Source organism: Myripristis murdjan, chromosome 20, assembly GCF_902150065.1.
Source record: "Myripristis murdjan chromosome 20, fMyrMur1.1, whole genome shotgun sequence".
Lineage (NCBI taxonomy): Eukaryota > Metazoa > Chordata > Actinopteri > Holocentriformes > Holocentridae > Myripristis > Myripristis murdjan.
In genome coordinates, this window is record NC_043999.1 from 25,433,711 (window position 1) to 25,451,264 (window position 17,554).

The 17,554-nt window shown below is 40.1% G+C and overlaps 1 protein-coding gene across 1 annotated transcript in view; it reads left to right on the top strand.

Moving 5' to 3' along the window:
- The first annotated feature begins 16,312 nt into the window (after nucleotides 1-16,312).
- The window catches only part of LOC115378886 (collagen alpha-1(XXI) chain-like), a 57,461-nt gene continuing 56,219 nt past the window's right edge, over nucleotides 16,313-17,554 (top strand). The window contains exons 1-3 of the mRNA XM_030079428.1: nucleotides 16,313-16,422; nucleotides 16,822-16,958; nucleotides 17,407-17,526. Of these exons, the coding sequence (XP_029935288.1) occupies nucleotides 16,338-16,422; nucleotides 16,822-16,958; nucleotides 17,407-17,526 (342 nt within the window). The 5' untranslated portion in view covers nucleotides 16,313-16,337. The remainder of the gene's footprint in view (nucleotides 16,423-16,821; nucleotides 16,959-17,406; nucleotides 17,527-17,554) is intronic.

The window sequence follows — 17,554 nt, forward strand, 5'->3', positions numbered from 1 at the left end:
ACTCCCACACTGTATTGTGCTATCAGAAGTAAATAAAATGCAGTCGGATGCAGCGTCAAAGTAGAAGCTCCAGAGTAGTTCAGTTCTGTGGGTTAGTCATACATTTCTTTACAATTGCTATGAATCTGAATAATAACTCAGTGAAAATACGAACCTGAATCATGGTTATTAAAGTTAAGTAAAACTAGGTGTGGGGAAAAAACAGGCAGCTGAAATAAATCATTACAAAACAAACTAAAGCTGAACCAAATGAAACCTAAACTCAAACATTCAAAACAATAAAAAAAAACTTAAACTGAAACAAGCAAGCGCACCCTGGAAAGTAACTGAGACTTAACTGAATTGAAAACATAATTTTAAAACGAAATAAGAATAAAAACTAATGTTAAATATAAAACTATAATAATTCCGACGTGAATATGACTGCCAGGCTAAGGAAAATGGATGGATGGTCGACATCAGTTGTTTTAGATGCTGCAGGCCCTTCACTGTCTCCCTTTAGGCAACAGTACCCTCTAGAGGACAAAGGGGAGTATTACACTTAGCAGTCAGAGTGAACGCATTGTGCCATGGGGAAAGTTTTGGCACTGATTTACAGGACTTCAGCCAATGAAGAAAAACTAATCAGTGAAACATCTTGTGGGCATAAGCCTGTTACTTTTTATGAATTCAATAACAGGCAATGCTAAATGCAGATTGAACACTTTTATTAGGAAAAGCAAATATATACCTTACATACATGACACAGAGGACCATTTTGATGATAATGTTAACTACAGGCCTTCGTCATCAAATCTCACCCATAAGCTCTATCTTATGTATGTATTTATTTATTGATACATATTTCAAATATGTGCTCAAACAAATACGTTATTTTTATTGGCTTTTGACATGTTCAGTACTGATACCCTTTTGGGAAGAGGCTGAGAAAACCCTAAAGTATATCTTTGACTTAACATTGGAAATTGGAAAATATGTTGGGTATTAATTTACTAGGAAAGAAAGAACCAGCTGAACTAGCATTTCTTTAACACATTTGGTGTGACAGCCAGGGGCACCGTATATGGGGGAAAACTTAAGACAATTCCAAGGGCCCTTGCCTGACAGCGCCCCCCAAAAAATACTATCATCGAGTATATATATATATATATATATATATATATATACATATATATATACACACATATATAATGTGTGTGTGTGTGTGTGTGTATATATATATATATATAACCTAAGATTTTCAATAAATAGCCCCCTTTCTTTCTTCTTTCTCTCTGTCTTTGTCTTTTTTCTATCTTTGCCTCTTTCTGTCTTTCTTTCTTATTTTTATTTTATTTTATTTATTTTTTGTGGGCTTAGTGTAGCTTGTATCCTCTAGATATTTTCTGTTACTTATGAATTTAACTTAACATACAACTGTGTGAAAAATGGTGAAAGACACATCACAATAAAGCATAAAAATTTACTTTTATTGATGACTTTTATGCTTTCCCATTTTACCCAATTTACTTTTGGAGGTCTTTGTGTTTGGTGCCAGAACTGTTGCCATTTTTTCTGGAGATGGGTTATCAAAATAAAATGCACTTTTCCTCAAAGGTTCATCAAACTGGTCCCAGCAGTGTCTGAGATACTGAGCATGAAGCCTGAGGCCTGTTGGCCTGGTGGTGGTGCTTTGCTTGGCCTGTCAGGTTTATATTAACAAGCATGTTATTTCCCACTGGGCCTGCTGGTGGCACCTACAGGAGGGTCATGGGGTCAAAAATAGTTTTCACCAACTGCTTTCACCAAATTTCATGGTGATCCACCAAACACTTTGAGATTATGCCACTGTGGGCCAAACTGCTGTGAGACCAACAGACTGACCAACATGTGACATATACACTATATTACCAAAAGTATTCGCTCACCCATTCAAATGATCAGAATCAGGTGTCCTAATCACTTGGCCTGGCCACAGGTGTATAAAATCAAGCACTCAGGCATGCAGACTGTGAAACAAGACATTTGTGAAAGAATGGGCCGCTCTCAGGAGCTCAGTGAATTCCAGCGTGGAACTGTCATAGGATGCCACCTGTGCAACAAATCCAGTCGTGAAATTTCCTCGCTCCTAAATATTCCACAGTCAACTGTCAGCTCTATTATAACAAAATGGAAGCGTTTGGGAACAACAGCAACTCAGCCACGAAGTGGTAGGCCACGTAAAGTGACGGAGAGGGGTCAGCAGATGCTGAACTTTCTGCACAGTCAATTGCTACAGAGCTACAAACTTCATGTGACCTTCAGATTAGCCCAAGTACAGTACGCAGAGAGCTTCATGGAATGGGTTTCCATGGCCGAGCAGCTGCAGCCAAGCCACACATCACCAAGTGCAATGCAAAGCGTCGGATGCAATGGTGTAAAGCACGCCGCCACTGGCCTCTAGAGCAGTGGAGACGCGTTCTCTGGAGTGATGAATCACGCTTTTCCATCTGGCAATCTGATGGACGAGTCTGGGTTTGGAGGTTGCCAGGAGAACGGTACATTTCAGACTGCATTGTGCCGACTGTGAAATTTGGTGGAGGAGGAATTATGGTGTGGGCTTGTTTTTCAGGAGCTGGGCTTGGCCCCTTAGTTCCAGTGAAAGGAACTTTGAATGCTTCAGGATACCAAAACATTTTGGACAATTCCATGCTCCCAACCTTGTGGGAACAGTTTGGAGCGGGCCCCTTCCTCTTCCAACATGACTGTGCACCAGTGCACAAAGCAAGGTCCATAAAGACATGGATGACAGAGTCTGGTGTGGATGAACTTGACTGGCCTGCACAGAGTCCTGACCTGAACCCGATAGAACACCTTTGGGATGAATTAGAGCGGAGACTGAGAGCCAGGCCTTCTCGACCAACATCAGTGTGTGACCTCACCAATGCGCTTTTGGAAGAATGGTCAAAAATTCCTATAAACACTCTCCTCAACCTTGTGGACAGTCTTCCCAGAAGAGTTGAAGCTGTAATAGCTGCAAAAGGTGGACCGACATCATATTGAACTCTATGGGTTAGGAATGGGATGGCACTTCAGTTCATAGTATGAGTAAAGGCAGGTGAGCGAATACTTTTGGTAATATAGTGTATGTCCCCACTTCACAGCGGGGCAAAAAATGCTGCGCCCCAGTGTCGACATCCATCATTTCCCCAAGTTTTGTCCAAAAATTATGTCAAATACAGTGCCTGTTGTATCTTTGCTTTGAAATGATACTGTTAATAACTGATGAGCTTTGTTGTATAAAACTTCCTCCAGTTGGCCTAAGTGCTAGTGGTGTAATAGATAGATAGATAGAATTTTATTGTCTGACCCAGAAGGTGCCAGAAATTTTTCTTTGACAAGGCTCAAAAAGTCTTACATGTATACACACACACACACACACACACAAATCCAGGCATGCTGCAAATTTATCTATTTTATATTGCCACCCCCCACATGAAATTGTTGCGATTTATCAAGAGTTGAGCACTATGGAGTCAGACGTCTTGTTGATAGAAAGTAAGTTTGCAACCTTTATTGTTAAGTGAGACGTCTCCTGATTCATGTTCATCCTCTTCCCCATCTATTTCAATTCACCACTGGCTACTGTCAGTGTCACTCTCAGATTTCAGCATTGGTAAGTCTTGTTTGAAAAATTACAACAGGCCAGAAGGTTAAAGTCAGATGTCATCAGCCTGTTCACAGTAAACAACATTCTACATTTCACCAGATTCAAACTGGATTTAGAGTCTTTTGTATTCCACTCTATATTAGTCACATTCTGTGTGGAGAGGATTTCCAATTTCCAGTTTTAATTTGGGCATATAGAGTGAATCTTTGGCGTCTCATTCAGAGGAGATGGGCCACTCGTCTCTGTTCACGCCCCACTGAGTGGTTTGGGCTGATGAAGTGCCAGAGTTTTCATGTAAAAATCTGGTCTGGTGCAGCTTTAATGACATCCTATACAGCTGAGGGAGCTACTGTGTTCTATTTGTATTTTACCATATTCTACCTTTTTGCATTTGTTGCTTTGATGTTAACTTTGATGTCACCCACTGCTATTGCTCCTGTGTCATTTGAATTTCCCCACGGGGAGATCAATAGAGGTAAATCAAATCTAGTCTAATCTAATCTATACAAGTGTTATTTTGTGCAATTAGCATCTATAGTGTTTGGTCAGAATTAACGCGTGCAGACTCTTTCAGAGACACATAGTTTATCTTCCCTAAGCTAGAGCCTGGCAATGGTGGAGGGTATACTGCAAAATACATCTGTGAAGATAATATGTCAAGATTACTATATATTCTGCATTCCAAAAGTTATCCCAACCTTGTTCATGTTTCCTGAAAATAGAATGAAACCACAGCAGGTAATGCAGTAGAATAAAACGAATCCACCCCATGGTGTAAGTTGAATTTCTGCAACTGTTTTTAGTGCTCAGTGTTTTTTCAAACTGACATGGAACCAGCAAGCCCCTCACACAGCCTAACCTTAGCTTATTGTTCATTGTTTATTGTTGATCCCCATTAGTCACTGCCTCAGTAGCGACTATTCTTCCTGGGGTCAGATAAAAAATACAATGCAATTAAAAGATTTACAAGCAAAACCTAATAAAAAACAAAACAAATTAAAGAACACGTAACATATACAGTCACACATATAGGTGGTTAAAAAAGCCCAGAAACGGCTGTATTTCTTAAGGAAACTTAAGAAAGCAAAATTCCCACGCCAAGTTCTTGTCAGCTTCTACAAAGGAGCGATTGAAAGCATCCTGACTGGAAACATCACAAACTGGCATGGGATGTGCACGGCCCAGGACAGGAAGACTCTGCAACGAGTGATTAAAACTGCCCAAAACATCATTGGCACCCATCTACCAAGCATCAGTGATATCGGGGAGGTGAGGTGCCTGCGCAGAGCCAAAAGGATCCTAAAAGACAACAGCCACCCCAGCCACAGCCTGTTCACCCTGCTGCCATCAGGCAAAAGATACAGAAGTATTCGCTGCCGTACAACCAGACTACAGAGCAGCTTCTTCCCTCAGGCTGTGAGACTACTAAATGCACCATCTGCACTCCTCCATGTTTAATAATTTTATTTTCTATACAATCAATTAATCAATCAAGAGGGAACCACACTTTAATTTCATTATTCAACCTGTTGTATAATGACAAATAAACTTCCTTGTATCCTTGTATCCTTGTATATACAGTCACACATATATGCTATGCCAGAGCAGCTAATGACCTGCTGCTCCAGCAGGGGGCAGTGGTAGTTCAGAGTTTGGCATCACTGTAGCCACATGGCGCCAGAGGCAGAGCCCTGCAGCTCTGGCAGTCAGCCAGCCGCTCTATCTAACACATGTCGGATCAATGTCAGATTTAATTTTTCCAGCCTTAATTTGTCCAGGGAAAGGCAACTGGGTTCTGATGCCATTCCACAAATTCACGCCAGGACTTGACCAGTAAAACTAGTAGAAGTGACTGAGCAGCTCCAGGGCCAGCTGAAGGTTTGATGTCTTGCTCAAAGCACCTCAGCGGTTGTTGTCAAGGAAGGGAGAGTGTTATTCAGTCACTTTCCTCACTCATATTTTCTCAGTCTAATCTTGGGATTCAAACCCGCCCTTCTACCTTAGTCTGCTGTTCTTTTCAGTGTTAGACCAGTGGTTTTCAAAGTAGGGTCTGAGGACACCCAAGGGTTTTTGAGGCTTCGAGGGGTTCCCCAGTAAAATGAGGAATTGTTTACTTTTCTTATGATTTAAAATATTATTACCATACCAGTGATTCTGCATGTTTAGTGTAGTATCTGAAAATGTATAAAACTTCATATTTCTGCTATTTTTTTCCTAAAGAAAGCAGTCATGTTTATCATTTTCCTTCCTTTTCTCCAGCCATTGGTTTCCATTCATTCCACTGCGATATGAAAATGAACTTTCAGAGACTTCAAACTTTCTTCATACCAGTATTCCGTCACTGTAATAAAATCGTCCACATTAGTTTTCCTAAAAGCAGCAGCCCTGTTGTGTTTTGATGACTTGAAATTGAGTGGAGTGAAACAGCCCCTCCTCCAGGGAAAATAGTCCCAGGTGAAACATTTGTTATACGCCACCAAAATTCTAATTTGAAAATCAAGGGATTTTGATAATATGTTGTAAAATCTTTTGTACCCCCTCATGATTTTCAAAATGGTTTGTTGCAGTGCAAAATGTGGGTAATTTGTAGTAATCGGGCCACATATTCAAAATCACTGGTACGGTCCTTTAATTCATCAGAAATAACAATACAATGGGTTATTTCTTAACACAATGTTTTCATCTCACCACTTTTAATCTGTTCAACAGTGTCAAACAATTTAATACCCAGCACCCTCCCAGAGGAACCTGCTGAGCGAGTGTCAGATTTCAGTGCTGGTTCAGAATCAGCAGCATCAAGTGTGTGAACACAGAGGATCCACATTGGTCCATGTAACGTCACACAGTGTGCTGTAGCCAGGCTTTATATCGCCTGCTGCCCTCCACTGCTGACAGACACTCCTACCACTCTCTCTCCTGACCAGAAAGAGGACTGTCACTTCCAAGAAAGGATTTCACTTTCTTCACTCTGCCCCAGGAAAGTGACATTCAGCTTAACCGGCAGTGGAAACTGAAAGGTAAGGCCCTCTCAGAGTTCTTCACTGTACTAGGTGCCGTTACATAGCTGCTGTTTTATTTTCAGAATCCTGTTTTCCACTGTTTTCACTTGTTACCATGTAAATTTATTTACTAATGCCCTGATCTTCCTTTAAAGATGTCTTTGTTTTGTGGCTGCAGTATTACATAATAGAGAATGCACCTAGATGTCCTCTGCATCATTTTATACACTTTTCCCTGAAATTCAACAGGGCATATTTGGGATCTTTGGAAACCTTGGGGACTCCAGTAGAATTTACATTAAAGTTCTGTGAGTTTGAACAAAGCTCAGCTGCACAGCAATGATGAGCCTGTCAAAAGGACCGCCGGCAGGGTGGAGTGCACATCATCAGTGTCAGCGCAGTGTTAGTTATATGATGATAGGGTCTGTGAAGTTAAAAAAAAAACATCAATGCACCCCTAAAAATACAGCTGATTTCTATTGATATTGGTGGTTGTTTGATCTTGCAAATGGAGGTCGTAATTTACCCTCCTTTGATTTCCACCACATGGCTGTATCTGGGTATGTACCTAGAACCATCTTCCTGCTGTCTTTTTATAGCTTTATTTTGCCATGGCATAGTTTTGGTGTGGCCACCAGTAGCCAGCCATCAGGAGAAAGAAGACATGCTAAATATACAGTGCGACTGCATACATCAGACTCTGCCTGTGTGATTATGGGTCAGTTAGGTCCTCTGCTTTAGGAAACACACCAGTCTCTCTCTCCGTACCTCTCGCTACACCAAAGTTATGTTGTTCGTTGGCTCTATAGCCTGAAATAACTTTGCTCTGTATCCTGATCGTGTACAACATGCGCACGTATACAGACAGAATGAGATGGACACAAGACTGAGATGAGACTGAGACTGTGTTTGAGAGGATTTTCCAGTGATTAGGGCCATGGATTGGAATCAATAGCATCATCATGTAAAGGTCATTTAGTTGCGAAGATCCAAAAGGTCAGTCTTCTGTTAACTGTGAAAAAAAAAAAACAAAAAAAAACAACAACAACAAAAAAACAAAAAAAAAAACAAAGCATCAGCAGGCTTTGCATGGCCGCTTTAAAACCCATTTCTCTGTCAGTCCTTTAGCTTTGAGTGGCAGTTTTTAATGTTAAACACCTTGAAATACATACATTTTAGGGATATTTAATCTCCTTGATCTCCTTTAATCGCCATGATTTGACCTCCAACAGCACACTATGAAAGTTGGACCTCATAAAAAGTGAATTAGCATTTACTTGCTATACTTTGATGCGACATCACCAGAAAATGTATTTAATTGGTCAAATCTAAAATATAAAAAAAACATTCAAGATGACCTATAATAAACAATTTATCACACTGACTGAACTCTACTGACTAGAAATAAATGACAGTCTCTGTGCAGTAAAATCATTTCACTTGATAAGATTTCTTGAAATAAGGAAACATATCTAGGCTTTACAAAAGTGAGGTATCTCTTGAAGTAAGTAGTAAAACACTCATTCCAAGTTCTGTATGAAGTCAAATAAACTCAACACCAGCTTGTTAATTCTTCTCTCACTGTTTGTTTCTTTCTTGATTTGAGTGAAATGATCTTAAAACCAGAACTACTAAACAAGATTATTTTTCTTCAATTCAATTCAAGAGCCGTCATCATGAGCTTTTCTGTCTTCAAATGAGATAAAGCATTTACATTAAATGAGATCAAGCATACAGAACTGACAATGTCAACAATTATTTATTCAACTCAATGGCTTTATGAATGGTTATGATGACTGAAGGAGAACAGGCAGGGACTCAAAAGCACAACTCAACACTGGATAAAGTTAAGTAGTCAGGCAAAAGGTCCGGTAAGGTGAAGGCCAAATCAAGGTCTAGTAGAACAAGCAGGGGTCTGAATAACAGGTGAATAATCAGGCCATAAGTCCGGCTAGGAGAAGGCAAAGGCCAGTCCAGGAAAACAAGCAGAGGGCTGAAACACACCAGGAGGTAATGCACAAGGCTGGGAAGTAACACTGGACTGCTTGATGCTGAGGACAAAGACAAACGGGCACTGAGGTGGGGGAACCACAGGGACTAATCGGGGCGTGGCTGCACAATCACAGTGGTGGGAACACACACAGGGGCAGGAAGTCAAGTTCTTTAAAACAAGCGGGAGAGTGAGTATAACAAAATGATCTGCAATTAATTTTATTCAGTGTTGAGTCGTGCTTTTGAGTCCCTGCCTGTGCTCCTTCAGTCGTCATAATCTTTCAGAAAGCAACTGAGTTGAATAAATAATTGGTGACAATGTCAATTCTGCGTGCTTGATCTCATTTAGTGTAAATGCTTTGTTTCATTTTAAGACACAAAAAAGACACTTGTTTAGGAGCAGGAACAGTGAAAGAAGATTTAGTTAGTATTGAGTTTATTTGACTTCATACAGAACTTGGAATGAGTGTTTTACTACTTACTTGAAGAGATACCTCACTTTGGTAAAGCCTAGATATGTTTCCTTATTTAAAGAAATCTTATCAAGTTCAATTATCTTATTGCACTAGTAGATAATTTCGTTTTTGTTTTGTTTTTTGCCTGTATCTTCTCAAATCAAGTAGGCTATTTATTTCCTATGTTTAGATAAGTCATTTTTGCAGTGATTGTGTACAGTTGTTACTGGGTAGTCACAGCTACAAAGAGCCTTAAAAGACACAGTGTGGCCTCTAACAATGTTTCTGATAGTAATTCAGCTTGATGTGCATGTAAAATAACTAACTTTAAGATTTACAAACTCAGTAAGAAAAAAAAAAAACACAAGGATTCCTAAAATAATTTTAATAATCTTACCCAATCTGCTCTTGCATTGTATATTATTCTGAAAACAACATCAAAAAGACTTAATTTCTAGATATAAGATTGCAAGTCTTAGATCAGGAGTTTTTGCAGTGTAAAATTGTGAAATCATAGTAATTTATCATACTGCCCAATAATATTATAGTGTAAATCTCTATGACTAACTGCTCATGTTGGACAAAAATAATAATAATATCTTGTCAATAGTTTTCTAATAATTGTGTCTAACAATTTAGCATATTTCCCAAATAATGATATCTTGTATGTCATTAGTCAGAGCTTGAGGAGCCAAATTTTGTGGTAGATGACACAGCATGCTGGGACTTTGCCGTGGCAAGGATAGGTGAAGTGACACCTATCCTTGTTCTTTACGCCAACCAAAGACATTCTCAACAAAGTCTGTGCACATGGATGGCTCGGGCCCTGATGCCAGTGAAAGTGGTCGATGTGCCACACCTGCTAATTTGCCAAATGTAGCGTGAGGCTTGAAGAAAGTCAAGCTCACTACCCACCTCTCCACACGGTACGCTTGTAATCATCCGTGAAATGACTAATAATAGGCTTTAAATGGAAGACTGAGGCAGGAGTGAAAGGATGGATGGATGGATGGATGGCTTCAACTCAGGGATGAAAATGAATGAGAAAACCACCTAAAGTCAGTGTGCATATCTTTTCATTTGTCCAACATAGTTCACCACTCTTTTAGACTGACATAAATCTGCATGGCATATGTACAGGCAGAGTTCACATCATAGTGAACATTTCATCTTTTATTTTTAAGAATTGCAAATGATGTAGTTCAAAGCATTTCACACTGATCCAGGCTGAAATCAGAGCAATTCCATCTAAACATTATAAATAACAAGTAATAATGTAAAAAATATCAAATTGGTGTAAGCTATGCGAGGATAGGGTCTTTGCTGATGTTGAGGCAATTCCTTAATGACACAATTAACCTACTAGGGTTGGTTTAATTTTGATCAATTCAGTAAATCATCTCTGATAGAGACATGGCCACACCCCATTGAATTACAATGGGAGTCATGGGGTTTGGAAACCAGGCTGCCAAACTCCCCAAAACCTGCTGTTCTCTGTTAAAGACCCATTTGAGTAAGGGAGGAATATGGTTAGTCTATTGAAAACAGCATTAATGACATTACACATGGAAGTACCTTGTAATGAAAAAAAGTGTGTCAACATGAATTCCTAATGTAAAAATAACAATAATAATGATAATTAATTTAAAAAACTGTAAGCTGCTTATTTTTGTGGTGACAAAATAGTTTTAACTCTTCATCCAGGCTCATTTTGGTTAATGCAGATGAAATATGTTGGCATTTATATTTGAAACGTTGCCCAGTAACACTGTTTTTGTGTTTAGCAGCATGTGCTCACAGAGAGAAGACAGCAGGTTCCTCGTCCGGATGTTTCTTTTTGTGCAGTTAGCATCTTCTTTGTGTGCGCCCCTGGTTTCCTCCCACAGTCAGGTGGACTGAGGGCGTTTTCACATCTGCCTTGTATGATCCAATTGAATTGAATTCTGGTGTGTTTACCTTCTTGATGCAGCTGGTTTGGGTGGGTGTGAAACCAGCAACTGGACTTGGGTTGGACTAAAACAACCAGACTGAGACCGTGTTGAAGCGTTGGAGCCCTATCTTCACGCAAAGCAGTGGCAAGCATGACGCCGTTGTCTTTGCTTTGTTTGAAACTTTTTTTTATGCTGCCATTTTGACCAGGACTCCCTGGAAGAAGAGACATTGTGGCTCAATGGGACCTTCCTGGTAAAATAAAGGATAAATAAAATAATAAAATAAATTTGCTGATTTCCAGCAGACGCAGTTGTCATTTCAACGTCCAGCGCCCACGTTGTGTAAATAGTAAATGCACTTGTGTCCATCTGAATGCCCATGGGTGTGTTTGTCTTAAAATAAGGGGTGGTCAGGTGCATTGTTGGTGTGTTGATATCTTGGTACAGTTGAAAGCAACTGTGTGACTGACTGACAAAAAACAGGTTTGAAGTCAGTTTTCTCTGTTATTTTAAGGTTATTATCAAGATAGTAATGCATGCTTACATAGTCAGGTACCAATGCGCATGCACTCTGCTTGTTCCACACACAAAGATGCCTGCTTCAGGGAGCTTTGACGGAGTCCTGCTGTTGCCGTAGATGATCTGCTCGTGCATTTTCACTTTGTGCACGAGCAGATCCGTTTCCTCTGCAGAGAAGTCTTCCTTCTTTCCTGGAAAATCCACCATTATAATAGCAATCTGCCAGGTGCACGCATGCCTGGCTTTTAAAGGGAATGGAAGGTGGCACTTTGATTGGTGTATTGCATGTTACACCCAAAACACATGCATGATTAATAAAGAGACTATGTGCAACCCTTTTGAACCATGGACCTGTCACCACTCCCCTTTTTTCTGCCTTTAAAATAACAAAAGTGGACTTGGACACACTCTAAATGCACTTGCACCATGCTCTGCAGATAATTTAAGTAGAGCTCTTGGTCTCTCTTGTTTACAAACAAACTCTAGAGCGGTTTGTTTGCGGTTGGAACATAAGCTGACCACAATTCGACCGTACTCCAGGCAGCAGCTGCCTCAAGCTCCTGTAGCTGAGGTGCACATTATGGACTCCTGATTAATGACAGCAAAATGCAACTCAGTCTGCGCATTAGCATTGCCTTAACATTGCCTTTTTGTTATGTTTCCCAAATGAGCACTTTAATGATGAGAAATGCCAAAGCTGTTGATGGTGTTTGTACAGTAAAGTGTAAAGTAAAAAAAAAAAAAAAAAATCCTGAGGTAAACCTTTCCTTTCTCAGCCTTTCAAACTAGTCACATCTGTCTGACCCTGCCCAATGAACAGGCTGACAGCTCCCACATGGCTTTTGTTGATACATTTTGTTTCCCCTCAATTTTGTTGAAATGTAAAATCAAACCAAACTAAATGAACAATGCAACAAAGTATCAACTATTCCACTGATCTGAACCACAGCAAACAGACTACAGGTGTGAAAACTCCCTAAATGACCCAGAGGTATGCATGTGAGTGTATGTCTATTTGTGTTGTACTATATTAGCTATGTGATGAATGTGACTGAAGACCTGTCCCAAGTGTCCCGCCTCCATCTCAGTGCATGCTCGCCTGGAGTCCACACCACACCCTGAAAAAGGATTCCTTTCATAGCCTATTATTTTGGCTAGGAAAGAGGTGCTCTTGAGAGAATACTAGCTGTTGGAGTTGATTTGGCAGGAGTTTCAGTGATGCAGATGACTCAAACTGGTGTTGTTCCACACCAAACACACGAATGATGTGGTTGGGATGAAAGTTTGAGGGAAGGACAACATCACATATGGAAAAAGCTAAATGGTAATATATACTGTTGGAGCATGATGATGACATATTAGTTTGAGAGGCAACGAAAAATACAAGCACCCTTAGACAAGTTAAAAGAATTTGACTTTCAGTTGAATTTTAGTGTATGCGTACGACTTTGGTGTACTTGCAATTTTCTGTAATAAAAATGGTCAAAATTAGATACAGAATTTTGGCTTATAATGTTGGCTATTCATGATTTCAACCTGAAATCAGTCAAATACTTCTGTTACCTTCCTACAGTACAGTTCAGTTTTATGACCTCTGCCAAGGGGCACTGGTGCGATTCTAGTGCAGGGGTTCCCAGACTTTGGCAGTGGCAATGCAGCAGTGGACCACTCCAAATTTAAGTTCATCCCTCAGAAGAAAACTCACTTTTACATATTTTTACTTCTCATAGAAACCTGTAAAAAGGGTTTTTCATTGGCATGTTATTTTGTGGATTCTAGTCAGAAAGCTAATATTTTTTAGTCAGTAAGCTAATATTTTTGGTGTATGTGTGTACATACAGGCAGGCCAGAAACACATGGGATGTTAATGATCCATTCCATCATTAGCAGAGGATACCAAAGACTGAATGGGACTGGATATTTGTAATCTCACACCTTGACTTAAAAAAAAATAAAAAATAATAATATACTGAATGAATTTAATTATTCACAAGTAATAAATGGAAATGTGTATGGTCAGGGGCGACATGGTTGAAGGAGCTGCAGACCTTCAAAGACCACCAGGGGGCCACAGACCACAGGTTAAAGTCTCCTGTTGTTAAGGACCTCTGGGGGTCCCCAGACCCCAGTTTGAAAACCACTGTTCTATTGTCTCATGGTGGCCCAGTGACCAACTATGGCTTTATATAGGAGTGTACTTTATTTTGACAATTAACTGCACATTGTGCCTTCATATAATATCATTCTGTGGAAGGAAATTCCAGCATTTAAATACAGAGAAAGAAGGAGGCAACCAGAGCTGGGATTTTGAAGGAGCAGTTGTAAGAAAGGTTGTGGTAGAGCTGTACTCTCTTCAAGTATGCTCGTACGTGCATGTTCGTCATTTGCCACTGCCTGATCCTCCCCTTCCTTTAAAGCCTCTGCCAGCATGCTGAAGCTCTCTGCCATCGTTATATTTCTGTTTTCCCATCCCGGCATAGTGCTCACATTGTTATTTTTTCTGGCCCTGCCTTGTGGTCAATGGAGCCGTGTTTGTGCTGCGCTGCGAAATGAAAGCAGGCAGAGCTCCACAGAAAATACACAGTAGACCATACGTTTGCATGGCACAACATGCAAACCCTCACCAGAAACATTTTACAAGGGCAGGGGAGGAGGGAAGGACAGCTGTGAGGACAGTGGAGAGGGAAAGAGAGAATGTGGTGATTTGATGAGACAGAGAAGTCTCATTCTTAAGAGACCTCAAACATCTTCAATATATAAGTGTGTGGGTGTGATGACGCTTACAACACACACACGCACTCACATGCATGAACACAGACACACAGACACACACACACACACACACACCATTGTGGTAACAGTGAAAAATAGCTTCCCAAGAGTTGTTTTAAAGAATGAGTCAGCAGCAAATCATAAATGGCAGAAAACTTTTGCTGAGCTGCTCTCCAGGGGCTGAAACGTTCAGGCATGTTGCACTTTGGTCCAAACTCAATCAGTGATGTAGGAGCAGGTGTTTTTCATCTGCTTTCAGAAGCAGGATATCTGCTTCGACATCACTGATTGGGTGTGGCTGGGAGTGTAACATGCCTGAAAGCAGTTCTGTAGGAGCTTACTTTGTTTTAAGTGATTTGATGCTTAGTAGAAGAAATATTAAACATGCTGCATGCTTTTTGTAAGAACTAATATTGTGAAATAAAATTGATCTCATTTCATATTTTAAAAGACTGTGCCAGTGATTTTGAATATTTGGCCAATTTACTACAATTTACCCTTGTTTTACATTGCAACAAACCATTTTTCAAATCATCAATCACTACAGATTTCACAACATACAATCAAAATCCCTTGATTTACAAATTTAATTTGATTTAAATGCCTAGCTTATAGTGTTCTGCTCCTGTGGCAAAAAAAGTTGTCACCATTCATAAGCTATAGAACTGATAATTGGCTGTGTAAAGCAAATGCTTCCCTGGGGTGTAGTTTCTGGGGGGAGAGGCTGTTTCACTCCTCCCAATGTCAAATCATCAAAACACAACAGTGCAGGTGGAGTTAGGAAAACTAACCTGGATGACTTTATCACAGTGATGGAATACTGGTGTGAAGAAAGTTTGAAGTCTCTTAAAGTTCACTTTCATATCATAGTGGAATGATGGGAAATCAATGGCTGCACAACAGGTAGGGAAAATGATATCAGAGTTCTAAAATACAACAAAATCACTGAAATGGTTGTAATAATAAACTCTAACTTGATATACACAAGAGGCACCCCGTGGTGCTTGCTAAGGAAGTTCTTTCATTCATACTGCAGTATATACCCATAAACTCTACAAGAGCCCAATGATTTGAGCATTTGTAATACATCAAAAAACAGACAATATCAACATGTATTTAATAAGGGGCCGGGGTTGATAATGGCACATGGTAGATTACTCATACCATGATACCAGATACCATGCTACAGGGGTTGATCAGATTATGGATTGATGGCAAAGAACGTGATGGGTTTGTAATATAGAGCAGTATATCATCAGTGCAGAGGTTTATTTTGTGATGGTGAGATTTGGTCTGAATGCTGTTAAGTCTCGAGTTTTGTCAAATGGCAGCTGCAATAGGGTCTAAAAGATAGTGAATAGCAAAGAGGACAATGGACACCCTGGTCTAGTGCCCCTCTGGAAGCAAGGTGGGGAAATGTTGCCACTTGTTAGAACAGATGTACTTTGGGAGTTAAGAAAATTTTGATCCAGTATGTAAACAATGAACCAAATCCAGAATTGTTCAAAACCTCTTGAATTCCTTTTCAGCATTTTGATACACCTTGAGGAGATGATGTAACTTAATATTGCGATCTGGCTTTTACCAAATGAAACTGATTGACCCACCACAATACCACCAACAGGCGAACAGAGATTTCAGCAAGCCCCATACTCAATATCTCAGACACTGTAGGGTCAAATTTCATGGATGTTTGGTGTATGATATTGTTACACTGTCCAGTATCCACAAAATTGTTGGGAAGCTGACTTGACTTGGTTTAAGTTTTGATGGAGCGCAGGTCAATATCATCTGTCAACAGAATTCCTGCCACTGAAATTTGTGCTGCTTCACAAGGTTTGAGGACAAGCTCAACAATACAATCCATTTCACTTATGACAAACATCCCATGTGAAAAAAGCCTAAAGCAGAGTAGCACTGCAACAACATCACAAGACCTCCTGTGATAGCCAAATCTGTATTTTTGTTGTACCATTACACTGATGTTATTTTCTCGTGTAGCAGGATTGGACAGGACAGTGCACCGCTCTGCTGCACAGCCATGTTGCTGTGGTCAGTATGGAATCTCAGCATACTCCTGCTACTGACCCCCCTTCAGGCCGTAGAAGAGGATGACATCCGAGCCGGTATGGATACAGTGACCACAGAAACACTAGCATCACCTAGAGATCGCAAAAAAATCACAATTGAATGACAAATATTCTTGTATTTTTAATAGCACAATTCCATACACTTCTCCATCTTTTACTTCTTATTCATTTTTAACAAGCTGGAATTTTGCCAGAACTACACAAAGTATGCAGTGGTCTTCACTGCCTTACTCTTTCCACGTCTGCACAGTTCCATGTTTCCATGTTTGACTCCTGCAGCTTTAATCCTTGGCAAGCGTACTTTCACACAAGTAGTCATTTTAAATTCTGTGTCAATGCCAGTAAGTGTAATCTTTTGTCTCTCACCTTGTGTGCGTGCGTGTGTGTTTGTGTTTGCATATGTGCATATATGTATGTCTGAATGCATGTGTGTAGGTTGTAGCACAGCAGTAAATGACTTGGTGTATATTGTTGATGGCTCGTGGAGTGTGGGCTTCACAGACTTTGACACAGCCAAGCGATGGCTAGTGAACATCACCAGCGGATTTGACATCAGTCCTCACTACACACAGGTACTATAATAGACCCTATCATTTAAAACTTTGACAAAATTTTATAGTTTTGAACTACAAGATGCTAATAACTGTGATTCACAGGATGGTAAATTAAAGCAGCCAATTGCCAGGTAAGAAGAGGTGGTGAACAAACAAGTCAGCCACCAGCCTCCATAAGTGACTTACCATGCAACCGTGTAACTGTAAATTTATCACAGAATAAGCTGGTAAGCCTACTGAATCAACCCAGAATTATGTTACAGTCCACAAATTACATCTAAATTACAAACACTGACTGAGTGCTTCTTTTTATCTTAACATAGCTAGCACTGAGGAAAATCTTTGACAATCAGCATTATTTCATTGTTAGGTTTTCAAGCTCAACACAACTCTGTTCAACTCTCAATGCAAACAAAAAGCTTCTGCAGCTCTCTTACTGGTGCCATGCTTGTTGTGGTTGCTGCAGGTGGCTGTGATCCAGTACAGTGATACACCTCGTTTGGAGATCGCTCTGGGAAAGCACCAGAGTGAAGCTGAGCTCATCCAGGCCATAGAGAACATCTCCTACCTGGGAGGAAACACACAGGCATGACAACTGCTTTTGGCGTCTGACT